This window comes from Hoplias malabaricus, chromosome 8 (assembly GCF_029633855.1).
Source record: "Hoplias malabaricus isolate fHopMal1 chromosome 8, fHopMal1.hap1, whole genome shotgun sequence".
NCBI lineage: Eukaryota > Metazoa > Chordata > Actinopteri > Characiformes > Erythrinidae > Hoplias > Hoplias malabaricus.
The window spans coordinates 44,132,032-44,147,392 of record NC_089807.1 but is presented as its reverse complement, the minus strand read 5'-3'; the positions used below and the strand labels follow the sequence as shown (position 1 = coordinate 44,147,392).

The window sequence follows — 15,361 nt, the reverse complement described above, 5'->3', positions numbered from 1 at the left end:
TGATTGTGGATACACACACTGAAAAATGGGTTCAGCATTAACTGTCATTTTGCAATGCACATGAAAATTAAAAGACCTCACGTTATGCATCATGTCAATCCATAATCTCTGTGTCTACAGTTAAATACATTGCTGAATGAACCTGGCGCAGAACAATTTGAACCCAAGAGCTACAACTTTACGTAAGTTTATACTGGGACTGAACTTTTCCAGTAATTGAACCCTGCAGTACATGGGTTTAACATGACCTTTGCTTTCATTTTTTGGAATAGAACTTCAGCAAACCAGATTGAAGGTGCCATGGAATACAGCTTCCAATATGGAGACACCATAACACCATTGAGCTTCCTCGATGAGATCATGACACTGAGTGGTACATTACAGATCACAACAGCTACTAAATTGTTATTGAGAGTTAAATACAATTAAACTCAGCATTCATTCCATCTTGTTGTATTGTAGGTCCATCTGCAACAGTTTCTCCAACAACTCCCACCAGTCATTTGGTGACTCTAACAGCACCTCAGACACAAATGTATGTTAAACAGATATCAGAGATATGTCGCGTACATTACGATTTTCCTCTTGAGGGAATCTTGACGATAAATCATTCTAATGGTTCATTTCTTTCCAGTTATACATCTGCCATGGTGGAAAGCCAGATGCTGTTCAATTCCTCCTCTCTTGTTCCCAGTGAGAGTGTGGTCCTCGATGCAATCAGAATTCTGCTGGACTCTCGTCGAGCAAACCTCAGTGATTCTATTCAAGTGCTCAACTACTCCTATCACCGTAAGTATTGTTATAGACCTGCAGTTTCAGTTGTCCACTAAATTGTCCCACTTTTGATAGCTCTAGTTTACTCACCAACATATCTTTGGATTTGTTTCCACAGAGATTTCAAACACCTCCTACTTGTTAATCTTGACATTGAATATGAGTGTAAACGACACCGACATCAGCAACAAAACCTACATGCAAGTGGAGAACTCCACCAACCAAGCAGTGAGTCTACAGCTGCATCTCAATAATACACACTTACCCAGTCACTACCTAGAGAATATGTGAAGGGGGTATAGGAGCAACCAGAGATCAATTTCAGTACAGTATTCCCATTTAACCTTACTTGGGTCAGTACCTCAATAGTTCAAAGTCTTAACTTAGGAAGAAATACATCTTCATATGAAAACTTTAAGGAAGTCTAGCTATATCTCTTCTGCAACTGAAATTGGAGCAGAAAAACAACACTTCATAAACATGGAGAACTTGGAGCACATTTTTCAAGATATGACCAGTGATGAAAAGTGGAATTATGACAACAAATTAATCTTAAATCTGACAGTTGGGTCTATATACCAACTGTTGTTTTTGTTCATGGCTTAACTAGTTTGATTGTGGATACACACACTGAAAAATGGGTTCAGCATTAACTGTCATTTTGCAATGCACATGAAAATTAAAAGACCTCACGTTATGCATCATGTCAATCCATAATCTCTGTGTCTACAGTTAAATACATTGCTGAATGAACCTGGCGCAGAACAATTTGAACCCAAGAGCTACAACTTTACGTAAGTTTATACTGGGACTGAACTTTTCCAGTAATTGAACCCTGCAGTACATGGGTTTAACATGACCTTTGCTTTCATTTTTTGGAATAGAACTTCAGCAAACCAGATTGAAGGTGCCATGGAATACAGCTTCCAATATGGAGACACCATAACACCATTGAGCTTCCTCGATGAGATCATGACACTGAGTGGTACATTACAGATCACAACAGCTACTAAATTGTTATTGAGAGTTAAATACAATTAAACTCAGCATTCATTCCATCTTGTTGTATTGTAGGTCCATCTGCAACAGTTTCTCCAACAACTCCCACCAGTCATTTGGTGACTCTAACAGCACCTCAGACACAAATGTATGTTAAACAGATATCAGAGATATGTCGCGTACATTACGATTTTCCTCTTGAGGGAATCTTGACGATAAATCATTCTAATGGTTCATTTCTTTCCAGTTATACATCTGCCATGGTGGAAAGCCAGATGCTGTTCAATTCCTCCTCTCTTGTTCCCAGTGAGAGTGTGGTCCTCGATGCAATCAGAATTCTGCTGGACTCTCGTCGAGCAAACCTCAGTGATTCTATTCAAGTGCTCAACTACTCCTATCACCGTAAGTATTGTTATAGACCTGCAGTTTCAGTTGTCCACTAAATTGTCCCACTTGTGAAAGCTCTAGTTTACTCACCAACATATCATTGGATTTGTTTCCACAGAGATTTCAAACACTTCCTACTTGTTAATCTTGACATTGAATATGAGTGTAAACGGCACCGACATCAGCAACAAAACCTACATGCAAGTGGAGAACTCCACCAACCAAGCAGTGAGTCTACAGCTGCATCTCAATAATACACACTTACCCAGTCACTACCTAGAGAATATGTAAAGGAGGTATATGAGCAACCAGAGATCAATTTCAGTACAGTATTCCCATTTAACCTTACTTGGGCCAGTACCTCAATAGTTCAAATTCTTAACTTAGGAAGAAGTACACCTTCATATGAAAACTTTAAGGAAGTCTAGCTATATCTGTTCTGCAACTGAAATTCCAGCAGAAAAACAACACTTCATAAACATGGAGAACTTGGAGCACATTTTTCAAGATATGACCAGTGATGAAAAGTGGAATTATGACAACAAATTAATCTTAAATCTGAGAGTGGGTTCTATATACCAACTGTTGTTTTTGTTCATGGCTTAACTAGTTTGATTGTGGATACACACACTGAAAAATGGGTTCAGCATTAACTGTCATTTTGCAAAGCACATGAAAATTAAAAGACCTCACGTTATGCATCATTTCAACCCAAAATCTCTGTGTCTACAGTTAAATACATTGCTGAATGAACCTGGCGCAGAACAATTTGAACCCAAGAGCTACAACTTTACGTAAGTTTATAGTGGGACTGAATTTTCCCAGTAATTGAACCCTGCAGTACATGTGTTTAAAATGACCTTTCCTTTAATTTTTTGGAATAGAACATCAGCAAACCAGATTGAAGGTGCCATGGAATACAGCTTCCAATATGGAGACACCATAACACCATTGAGCTTCCTCGATGAGATCAGGACACTGAGTGGTACATTACAGATCACAACAGCTACTAAATTGTTATTGAGAGTTAAATACAATTAAACTCAGTATTCATTCCATCTTGTTGTATTGTAGGTCCATCTGCAACAGTTTCTCCAACAACTCCCACCAGTCATTTGGTGACTCTAACAGCACCTCAGACACAAATGTATGTTAAACAGATATCAGAGATATGTCGTGTACATTAAGATTTTCCTCTTGAGGGAATCTTGACGATAAATCATTCTAATGGTTCATTTCTTTCCAGTTATACATCTGCCATGGTGGAAAGCCAGATGCTGTTCAATTCCTCCTCTCCTGTTTCCAGTGAGAGTGTGGTCCTCAATGCAATCAGAATTCTGCTGGACTCTCGTCGAGCAAACCTCAGTAATTCTATTCAAGTGCTCAACTACTCCTATCACCGTAAGTATTGTTATAGACCTGCAGTTTCAGTTGTCCACTAAATTGTCCCACTTTTGAAAGCTCTAGTTTACTCACCAACATATCATTGGATTTGTTTCCACAGAGATTTCAAACACCTCCTACTTGTTAATCTTGACATTGAATAAGAGTGTAAACGACACCGACATCAGCAACAAAACCTACATGCAAGTGGAGAACTCCACCAACCAAGCAGTGAGTCTGCAGCTGCATCTCAATAATACACACTTACCCAGTCACTACCTAGAGAATATGTAAAGGAGGTATAGGAGCAACCAGAAATCAATTTCAGTACAGTATTCCCATTTAACCTTACTTGGGTCAGTACCTCAATAGTTCAAAGTCTTAACTTACGAAGAAATACATCTTCATATGAAAACTTTAAGGAAGTCTAGCTATATCTGTTCTGCAACTGAAATTGGAGCAGAAAAACAACACTTCATAAACATGGAGAACTTGGAGCACATTTTTCAAGATATGACCAGTGATGAAAAGTGGAATTATGACAACAAATTAATCTTAAATCTGACAGTGGGGTCTATATACCAACTGTTGTTTTTGTTCATGGCTTAACTAGTTTGATTGTGGATACACACACTGAAAAATGGGTTCAGCATTAACTGTCATTTTGCAATGCACATGAAAATTAAAAGATCTCACGTTATGCATCATGTCAACCCATAATCTCTGTGTCTACAGTTAAATACATTGCTGAATGAACCTGGCGCAGAACAATTTGAACCCAAGAGCTACAACTTTACGTAAGTTTATAGTGGGACTGAATTTTCCCAGTAATTGAACCCTGCAGTACATGTGTTTAAAATGACCTTTCCTTTCATTTTTTGGAATAGAACTTCAGCAAACCAGATTGAAGGTGCCATGGAATACAGCTTCCAATATGGAGACACCATAACACCATTGAGCTTCCTCGATGAGATCAGGACACTGAGTGGTACATTACAGATCACAACAGCTACTAAATTGTTATTGAGAGTTAAATACAATTAAACTCAGTATTCATTCCATCTTGTTGTATTGTAGGTCCATCTGCAACAGTTTCTCCAACAACTCCCACCAGTCATTTGGTGACTCTAACAGCACCTCAGACACAAATGTATGTTAAACAGATATCAGAGATATGTCGCGTACATTACGATTTTCCTCTTGAGGGAATCTTGACGATAAATCATTCTAATGGTTCATTTCTTTCCAGTTATACATCTGCCATGGTGGAAAGCCAGATGCTGTTCAATTCCTCCTCTCCTGTTTCCAGTGAGAGTGTGGTCCTCAATGCAATCAGAATTCTGCTGGACTCTCGTCGAGCAAACCTCAGTAATTCTATTCAAGTGCTCAACTACTCCTATCACCGTAAGTATTGTTATAGACCTGCAGTTTCAGTTGTCCACTAAATTGTCCCACTTGTGAAAGCTCTAGTTTACTCACCAACATATCTTTGGATTTGTTTCCACAGGGATTTCAAACACCTCCTACTTGTTAATCTTGACATTGAATATGAGTGTAAACGACACCGACATCAGCAACAAAACCTACATGCAAGTGGAGAACTCCACCAACCAAGCAGTGAGTCTACAGCTGCATCTCAATAATACACACTTACCCAGTCACTGCCTAGAGAATATGTGAAGGAGGTACAGTAGCAACCAGAGATCAATTTCAGTACAGTATTCCCATTTAACCTTACTTGGGTCAGTACCTCAATAGTTCAAATTCTTCACTTAGGAAGAAGTACATCTTCATATGAAAACTTTAAGGGAGTCTAGCTATATCTGTTCTGCAACTGAAATTCCAGCAGAAAAACAACACTTCATAAACATGGAGAACTTGGAGCACATTTTTCAAGATATGACCAGTGATGAAAAGTGGAATTATGACAACAAATTAATCTTAAATCTGAGAGTGGGTTCTATATACCAACTGTTGTTTTTGTTCATGGCTTAACTAGTTTGATTGTGGATACACACACTGAAAAATGGGTTCAGCATTAACTGTCATTTTGCAAAGCATATGAAAATTAAAAGACCTCACGTTATGCATCATTTCAACCCAAAATCTCTGTGTCTACAGTTAAATACATTGCTGAATGAACCTGGCGCAGAACAATTTGAACCCAAGAGCTACAACTTTACGTAAGTTTATAGTGGGACTGAATTTTCCCAGTAATTGAACCCTGCAGTACATGTGTTTAACATGACCTTTGCTTTCATTTTTTGGAATAGAACTTCAGCAAACCAGATTGAAGGTGCCATGGAATACAACTTCCAATATGGAGACACCATAACACCATTGAGCTTCCTCGATGAGATCAGGACACTGAGTGGTACATTACAGATCACAACAGCTACTAAATTGTTATTGAGAGTTAAATACAATTAAACTCAGTATTCATTCCATCTTGTTGTATTGTAGGTCCATCTACAACAGTTTCTCCAACAACTCCCACCAGTCTTTTGGTGACTCTAACAACACCTCAAACACAAATGTATGTTAAACAGATATCAGAGATATGTCGCGTACATTAAGATTTTCCTCTTGAGGGAATCTTGACGATAAATCATTCTAATGGTTCATTTCTTTCCAGTTATACATCTGCCATGGTGGAAAGCCAGATGCTGTTCAATTCCTCCTCTCCTGTTCCCAGTGAGAGTGTGGTCCTCAATGCGATCAGAATTCTGCTGGACTCTCGTCGAGCAAACCTCAGTGATTCTATTCAAGTGCTCAACTACTCCTATCACCGTAAGTATTGTTATAGACCTGCAGTTTCAGTTGTCCACTAAATTGTCCCACTTTTGAAAGCTCTAATTTACTCACCAATATATCATTGGATTTGTTTCCACAGAGATTTCAAACACCTCCTACTTGTTAATCTTGACATTGAATATGAGTGTAAACGGCACCGACATCAGCAACAAAACCTACATGCAAGTGGAGAACTCCACCAACCAAGCAGTGAGTCTACAGCTGCATCTGAATTATATCACACATTGGCAATTCTCTTCCCAGTAAATATGAAAATGGGCTATAGTTCCAACCTGTTCTCAATGTTACCACAGTATTCCCATGTAACCTCATTGGATTCAGTAGTCTAATATTTCAAATTCGCAAGTATTGGACAATTAGATTTTCATCTGAATATGTAAAGACCCGTAGATAGATCCATTCTGCAGTGGAACTACCTACATAAATAGTGCACTTCATGATTCAGGAGAACTTGGACCATATGTTTCATGATATGATCATCTATAAAATGTGGAATAATGCCTGAAAGTTAATGTTAAATTAGAAGGTGATGTATACATTGCAACTGTTTTCAATCATGAGTGAAACTAGTTTAGTTGATGATTCAAAAACCTAAATAGTAGGTTTAGCATCAAATGTCATTATGAAACAAACATGGAACCTAAGGGCCATCAAATTATGTATGGTGCCAACCCATAATGTCTGTTTGTGTTTCCAGTTAAACACACTGCTCAATGAACCTGGTGCAGACCAATATGAACCCAAGAGCTACAACTTTACGTAAGTTTAAATTAACAGTAATCTTTCCTAAAGCTACATGTGTGAATTATGTGAATTCAAATTATATTTCATTTGGTTCTTTGGAACAGAACTTCAGCAAACCAGATTGAAGGTGCCATGGAATACATCTTCCAAGATGGAGACACCATAACACCACTATGCTTCCTCAACGAACTCAGGAATCTGAGTGGTATGTTACAGACAAGTTTCTTAAATCTCAGTAGGTTTCCTAATTTTGGTTCTTGTTTAAGGATAATAGTAATTGATTTTCCAGTAATTGTTCTCTTTCATGCTTGTTTGCAACTTTGTCTATTATCTACATTGTCTAACATAAATACTAATATATTTTCATAGATAACACACCTACCACAGCAAGCACAATGACGACTCTATGGAACATAAAACCTCCATCTACAGAAACAACTCCAACTCCAACTCAAACTACTACTACAGCCATTACTACAACCACAGCCACTAAAACAACCATAACAATTAGTACGAATCCACAGACCACTGAATCAACAAGTGTGTAAGTGCATTTATAAAATAAATACATTTGACTTCATATTACCCATTTTTATTAATGTGTTAAAAACAATGACACACTCCCTGTGTCTCAGTAACTTCTGAGGTGACAACATAAGCACCATCTGCGATTTTAAATGTTTTTATTTTACTCGTACTTTTGGCAGATCTAGTGTATTTGTAACCAAGTTAGTTGGCTCTATCACTTTATAAAGTGTAGTGTTTGGTTAATACAGTGCATGAAAACATTGACTTTCAGAAAAATACAATTACATTCACTGATCGGGCAGGACCAGCTAACTGCACTAATGCTGGGTCCATTGCCATGACTCCTAACACCATATTTGCATAACATCTGTAATATGCATAAATTGTAAGAGCATCTGTGAAATGCTATATACATCTTTTAGATTATCTTAGATTAAATGTTACTACACTACACAGCTGCTTTATAGGTAAAAGGGGACAAGAAAGATCACTAATACAGAGACACAACCCCTGTATTTTACTGCAGGTACTTTCAATTGATTTGATTCTGCTGGTACAAATGTCTCTTCAGAATGTCATTTTCAATCTAATTTAAAATAAACATATTTCTTATGTTTCAGGATGGGAACTGTGCTGATTTACATTCGTCTGGTGTTTAAGAATGTGATTATTCTCCCCACCCAGTCCCAGATTTGGAACGCTGTCAGTACTAAGCTGGAACCAAGCTTAATGAGAATGAAGCGAGACGTCAGCACTCAAAAGCTGAGTAACCCAGTGAGCATTCAGAACGTCAGCTTAACCAGTGAGTCTTGTTTTATCTGAAGATTTCCTATCCCTTCTTCAGGGAGTACTGAAAATTCTACTATTTTGTGTTCAGCTCTTATTTTGAGAGATGGTTAATAGTCCTAAACTATTTAAGATATTTATCTGGAATCATAAGTTTGTTCTGAGTCGTGGGTGTGGCCGTATGACTGTTACAGAAATTAATGTATATTTAGAAAAAATCTCTGGCATTGTGGAAACAGGGGAAACAACATGCTTCGAAACCAGTTCTGTTTCTGTTCTGTGTTCATTTTACCACTTAACACAAGCCTACAAGCTCATTAAGGTGATTCATATCAGTGAGGCTACATTCTACAACCTACCAAGGCTCTAAATCACCAGGGGCCTCATTTGTAAACATGTGTATAGATAAAATCTGAAATGTGCGTAAACTGCGTAAAAAGAGCAGGTGTGGCCGATGTTCTGTTGTAAAACTGAAAATTACAATTTAATACAAAACCAGTACAATGTTTATATATATATATATATATATATATATATATATATATATATATATATATTCTCACAATTTTTCTTTTTTTTTGGAGGGGGGCATTTGTTCCTCCACTATCCCACTCAACATTGAATGGGACAACCCATATTTTATTATTAATGAGGTGATTTTAAATGGATAATTTATGGGCAAGTGTGGGTGCTAAGGAGGTGGAATATGAGGTTCTCTGTGCAAGATTATAAGAAGATTTATGAATTATAAATAGCTCATCACTTTGAAAACTACTTGGAATTGCCAGCATTTCAAGGAGTTTCATATGAATAATGCTACTTGATACATGCTACAATCTGATACTGCTCTATAGTGTAATGTATCTCAATACTGATACTGAAACTATACCATGGCAAAGACATAAAACATCAGGAAAATTATTGAAGAATAGATGATAGGGCATCATTTATTCATTAATAACAGCAGAACAATTGACACTGGGAGGATTTTTATTCTCCATTTCAAATAACAATATGACATCTTCTCTTTTGCCAACAAACATATTATACTTTTGCTTAACTAGCAACATTTAGGTAAGAATTTTAAACTTATGTCTTAAAGAAATGGATATAAAAGCCAATGTGGACATGTTAATGATTGAAATAGAGCCTTAAAACAAATATCAGAATTTCCCTACTGTATTATGTGTATTATGAAGCAGGTTTTCTCACTTTAGCCAGATAGCTTAAGCCCAAAACCAAGTCTATCCAATACAAAAACAGGTTAGAAACACACTGTGCTTCTATACACACACACACACACACACACACACACACACACACACAAGGAGTGACACTTGAATATATTAGTCATGTTCATCTGGCGGAATCGGTGGGGTGTAAGCCTACCACCTCTCCTGAAAAAATCCTAGAGGAAACACTCTGCAAGGCAAGTTTAAATATAGAGCATAGCGAGATATTGGCAGCTGCATTTTGAATCATCAGAAGCTGGTTTTTTTTTGGACGTCCATTCAGGAGACAATTACAGTAATCACTCTTGTCAGATATAAAAGCATGGATAAGTTTCTCTAGCATAGGTTTGATAGGATAGTCCATAGTCTTGTAGAATCTGGCCAAGAGAAAACAATGGACCAAGAATCAAACCACAGGTCGCTGGCATGTTCTCAGAAATATTATTTTCTATTTCAACAAATAGTTCCTGCTTTGCAGGTATGAACCAGATTAGGACTGTTCCTGAGATTCCAACCCAGTTTGTGAGTCTGTCTATGAAAATATTATTGGCAAATAGGTCAAATGCAGCACTGAGATCAAGAAGTAATGGAAGAGATATTTTTCCTTACCCTGTCCTTAATTGAATATCATTAATAACTTTAATAACAGCTCTCTCAGTGCTATGATTAGCCCAGAACCCTGACTGGAATTTGCAGAGGCAGCTGTTTAGGAAGTAGCTTGTAATTTGCTTGAAAACTATTTTGATGCTGAACTCCTGGTCCATACATTCATCTCCTGCTGTTTAGACTAGTGTAATTCTATCTTCATTTGGCTTCCTTTTAAGATCATACACTCATTTCAGTAAGTTCAGAACACTGCTGCTAGAGTTCTCTCTTATTCAAAAAATCAGCTCTTCTCCCCCAATTCTTCATCAGCTCACATTCAAAGCTCTGCACGTTGTGGCGCCAGCCGACCTTTCTGAACTTTTACACCCCTACTGTCCTACAAGATCATTGAGGTCCTCTGAGAGCAGTCTTTTGTCAGTAAATTCAGATTAGTTACTGCTGGTGGTAGATCAGTCAGTGTTATGGCCCCAAGCTTTGGAACTCTTTACCGCAAAGTCTTCATCTGTGCTTTAAATCCCAGCTAAAGACATACCTCTTCTCTCAGTACTTCTGAACTATACAGGTATAAGTGTCTTCCCTTCTCTTCCCTTTTCCTTTTCTTTGCCTCTTTGTGTAAAGCGACCTTGGGTATTAGAAAGGCACTATATAAATGTAATGTATTATCATCATCATCATCTTTTCTGCTTGTCCATTTCAGGGTCTCGGTGTATTATTATTATTATTATTATTATTATTATTATTATCATTATTCTCTTAATTATTTTGCCAATTATGGTCTGTAGTTACTTATCTGGGGTATTTGTAAAGGTATTTTAGGAGAGGCTTCACAGCTGCATTTTTAATGAGCTAGAAACCCCTCCCCCATATGAGTGAGGCGATTAAACTATGAAGTATGTCTAGTGCTATAGAGTGAATCAAATTCTATACAAATTTGGTTTTTAATGTTTCTAGACTGCAGGTGGATGTCTTGATAGGTGAGGTGAAGAAGCAATGTGATGAAAAGAGAGAGACATAGTTTCAACTTTAACCAGTGCTATCTCATTGATAACACTGAGGATTTTTTAGTTAAAACTATCCAGCAGAGCATCAACAAAGTCAGATTGTTTGCATGATGTAAATCACATTTTGTTCATGAAAAGTGTAGCTGTGAAGCCTTTTATAATTCTTCTCTTAAAAAATTACATGTCTAGTGAGGCCCACACATCAAAGAACACAAAGTAGGGATCTGAGAAAGAAACATCTTTCACAAAGGCTTATATGCTGAGACTCTTAGAGATAATGAAATCCAGACTGTGACCATGAGAAGTGTTTACTCCCTGTAACAGTTGTCAAAACACCAAAAGAGTCCAATATGGCATGTAGTTCCTTGGCAAAACTGTACTTGGGACTAAAATTACCAGCAACTACTAAATGCTCAAAATTAGTAAAAATAAAAGACAACATCTCTGTAAATTAACCAATTAAATCAGCACTGTACTTCGGAGGCCTGTAGACAGTTACAATTAATATGTGTAGTGTTCCTTTCAGAACTGCATTGGGAGTACTGGATTGTAAGAGGATACAGACACACAGGGTCTGAGCTTGTTTTGAAAACATGTACTTTAACATGTAATTTAACACATCTTTTGCAGACTGACTTTGTTATGTGCGTTGCCTGACTGTCAGCAATATACACAATATAATTCCATATTTTGATTTTGTGTATAGTTCTTTAACAAGACGTGGCATGACTAATTAATTGGCAAAAGTGCTGGCAAGACTTTGCCTGGAGGGAGAGGTAGCACAGCTCAGCATGCACAGTGCGCCCTCCTATAGCACATCGAAACAACGGCTTGAAATACTGCTCTTATTTAAAACCAGTCATTCTTAAAATACCAATACTATTAAATTGAATAATTATGCTATTATATTATCTTCTTATCAGTGGCATAAATGGTAACAGTGACCTAATTGACTAGTTCTATAAGGAGAGAAAATCCATACTTTGCTACAAGCTAAATGTACAATACATGAATAAAAATGCACTTTTAATTCCTAGCTTTAATGAGCTGTAACACCACAAAACCAAGCACAAAGTCAGAGGTGTTTTCAACATTAATGCATTGTGTCAGTGTACTGTGACTACCATGTTAGCTTATGGCTAATGTTATAACTTGTTGTTGAGTACTAGATTGGTCCCAATTTTCTGATATGGCAACATATTATACTTTGTTCATTTCAAAATCGTGTTGTTACATCTGAAAATATACAACAACATGTGTTTATTTTTTACTATGTGTTTAAATAATCAGTTTATGATTTTTAAAATATGTCTGATTATTTCTCTTTCAGTAACCAACAGCACCTCCTTCTTTCTCAGCTTTGGGTTCAGAATTGATGATGTGATAATTTCTAAGAACCTTCAGCTGAGGAATGATACATACAGCGCTGTGCAGGATAAGATCAACAGCCTGGTGAGTCTTCATTAATCACAGAAATCTTCAACTATTTCATCCCTCAACTTAAACCTCAACTCAAGATGCATCTTAATTAATATTTTCAGTTGAACACAATGCTGAATGCAAATCCAAATGTTACGCTTTCGAACATCGACCACGCGAACTTCACGTAAGATTTATTAAATCTAATACAATTGTCACATGATTTATTTTGGAATGGTGTGTATTCCATGAGAAGAGGCTAATTTGAGTGTGGTTGTTTTTGTTCAGAGGTAATGACACAGTGATTGTGGCCATAGAAGATTACGTTTACGATGCAAGGCAGATCTTATCTCCGAGTGCATTCCTGCAGGCGATCTTGGCCACCAGTGGATTATCCAGTAGTGAATTATCCAGTAGTGAATTATCCAGTAGTGGAGGCTTTCCGGGTTGGGCTCTAGCCATAATTATTCCCTGTGGAATTGTCATAATCCTTGTCCCCTGCTGGATTTTACTCTGCGTAAGTGATTGATTTAAAAATAAATGCTTTCAGGGATCATAAGAATGGATGACACAAATAAATAAATAAATAAATAAATAAATTAGCTAATTAATATTTTTTTTACAATACACCACACATATCTGCTGGAAAATCTGTTTTTAAAATTGTATTGAGTTTTATTGTTCTTTAACTAAATTGAGCTCTTATGAGTGAAATTAACTGAAACATTGTGAAAACCTCTCAGTTTAGTGAGTATTATATTTTGTAGAAATCTTTTTTTATAGTATACTATGTGCTTACATATTTTAAATAAATGTATAAAGTACAATGATCTGTATTGAAAGATTAATTATTGCACTTGACATATTCATGTAAACAAACTAAAACAAGTTTTATACAAAATGAAAATGATCATGACATTCTTACAACAATCACATAAGGAAGACCATTAGAACAATCCACTAGATTTAAGATGATTTCCATACAAACTTTTTCAGTTTTAATGTTTTCTTTTTTTTTTACAGATTTGTTTGACCGGTTGTTGTGGAGCCGTCAGACGCCGTTATCGTCGTCGGCGATCTTACAATGTGGAGTATCGCATTCACCACAGCCTCCTCTAATAGAACTTCTATGAATTACTCATCTACTTTTACATTTTAGTAAAAGTATAATATTAATTCAGTGTCAAAGTTTAAATTTCTTATCGCCTCTGATCTGAAATTATCTGATAATTTATTTTAATGTCCATATTATGTAGGGTGTATTTATTTGTAATAATAAAAAAAACTTTGTTAATTTTGTTTAATTTATTCTACACTTTCTGTTGTGCTTGTTTGGTGAATTAAAACAAGAATTTTACTTTAGAGTGTAGGTTAGAAAAAATATTTAACTCAAATAATTTCTTATTTATTACATAAATTTATTTTCAGCATTTACATTTTACCATGTGTAATTTCATGCAAATGTATCAGTCAAATCATTATTTTCAGCCACATTTCATTCCACATTTAAGGAAATGTTATGTTTTACTTAAAAGTTTGTGCACTTTATTTATATTACTCAATGACTAACATCTGTTATCTATATGTAATTAAAGCAATTATCATGCATTTTGTGTGACTGGATGAGTGTGTGTTGTCCTGTTTGGACTGTAGCCATGTCCATGTTATATTCTTGCATTGGCAAACGATTTTGCATAGGTATGTTACAAAAGAGGAATGATGAAATTATATATTAGTTCTCCTCCATGTATGCTGAGAGTTGAGAACAAGGGTTTATGAGACCAAGACCAGCACCATTTATATTTTTACTGTACATTTACTGTACATTACTGTACATTTAAAAAATAAGTATGTTTATCTTATAAGAGAAAAATGAATAGATCCAACCTATAGCATTTTTCTCATTGAATATTTAGCTGCTGTGGGCGCCTGATGAGAATGAGTGAAATCAAGGACAGGAAAGCTGTAGTGAGTGTGTCATATGAGAAGATTTTAAATAATTTTGATTCAAATCAGACAAACACATTCTAATAATATCATATGAAGGCCATTTACAGATTCTGAGCATATGATGGATATTATTGAGATACATACTATTACACACACATTACAGGTGTATCTTTCAATATAAATATATTTTCAGGAGATAAAATATTATACATTTTGGCAGATAATTTTTAAATATTTAGGGGGCAGCCATGGCCTGGTGGTTAGGGAACTGGGCGTGTAACCGGAAGGTTGCTGGTTCGATCCCCAGAGCCGGCAGGTCATTTCTGATGTGCACCCCATACTCACAAAGCACCTCCCATAGAATCTCTAGGGGGACCCTGATCATACACTTTCTCAAAATCCACAAAGCATGTGTAGAGTGGAGTAGCAAATTCCCATGCCCCCTCAATCATCTGTGAAAAAGTAAAGAGTTGGTCCATAGTTCCACAAAATTTGCGTTGTTCCTCCAAAATCCTAGGATTATCCTATTGAACGGATTATCCTTTCCTGTACCTTGGCATAGACTTTCCCAGGGAGGCTGAGAAATGTGATGCCATGATAATTGGCACACTTTCTCCGGTCCCCTTTTTTAAAAATAGCCCACCAGTTTGTCAATCCAAAGGCACCGTTCCCGAGGTCCATGCAATATTGTAGAGGCATGTCACCCAAGACAGCCCCACAGTATTGAGTGCCTTCAGT

At 36.6% G+C, this 15,361-nt stretch overlaps 1 protein-coding gene across 1 annotated transcript; it reads left to right on the top strand.

Annotated features, from left to right (window-relative positions):
- Positions 1–647: 647 nt before the first annotated feature.
- LOC136705078 (uncharacterized) lies at positions 648–13,792 on the top strand. The gene is made up of 26 exons (XM_066678295.1): positions 648–789; positions 893–1,002; positions 1,507–1,568; positions 1,659–1,759; positions 1,849–1,921; positions 2,021–2,175; positions 2,279–2,388; positions 2,893–2,954; positions 3,045–3,145; positions 3,235–3,307; positions 3,407–3,561; positions 3,665–3,774; positions 4,279–4,340; positions 4,431–4,531; positions 4,621–4,693; positions 4,793–4,947; positions 5,051–5,160; positions 5,665–5,726; positions 5,817–5,917; positions 6,007–6,079; positions 6,179–6,333; positions 6,437–6,546; positions 7,055–7,116; positions 7,206–7,306; positions 12,585–12,706; positions 13,697–13,792. The coding sequence occupies exons 1-26, from the start codon at positions 648–650 to the stop codon at positions 13,790–13,792; spliced, it is 2,637 nt and encodes an 878-aa protein (XP_066534392.1).
- The last annotated feature ends 1,569 nt before the right edge of the window (positions 13,793–15,361 follow it).

Coding starts and splice junctions, on each gene's coding strand:
- LOC136705078 (XM_066678295.1), top strand. CDS start 648: ATGGTGGAAAGCCAGATGCTGTTCAATTCCTCCTCTCTTGTTCCCAGT. Junction 790..892: donor GCTCAACTACTCCTATCACC/GTAAGTATTGTT, acceptor TTGTTTCCACAG/AGATTTCAAACACCTCCTAC. Junction 7,307..12,584: donor CGAACTCAGGAATCTGAGTG/GTATGTTACAGA, acceptor TTTCTCTTTCAG/TAACCAACAGCACCTCCTTC.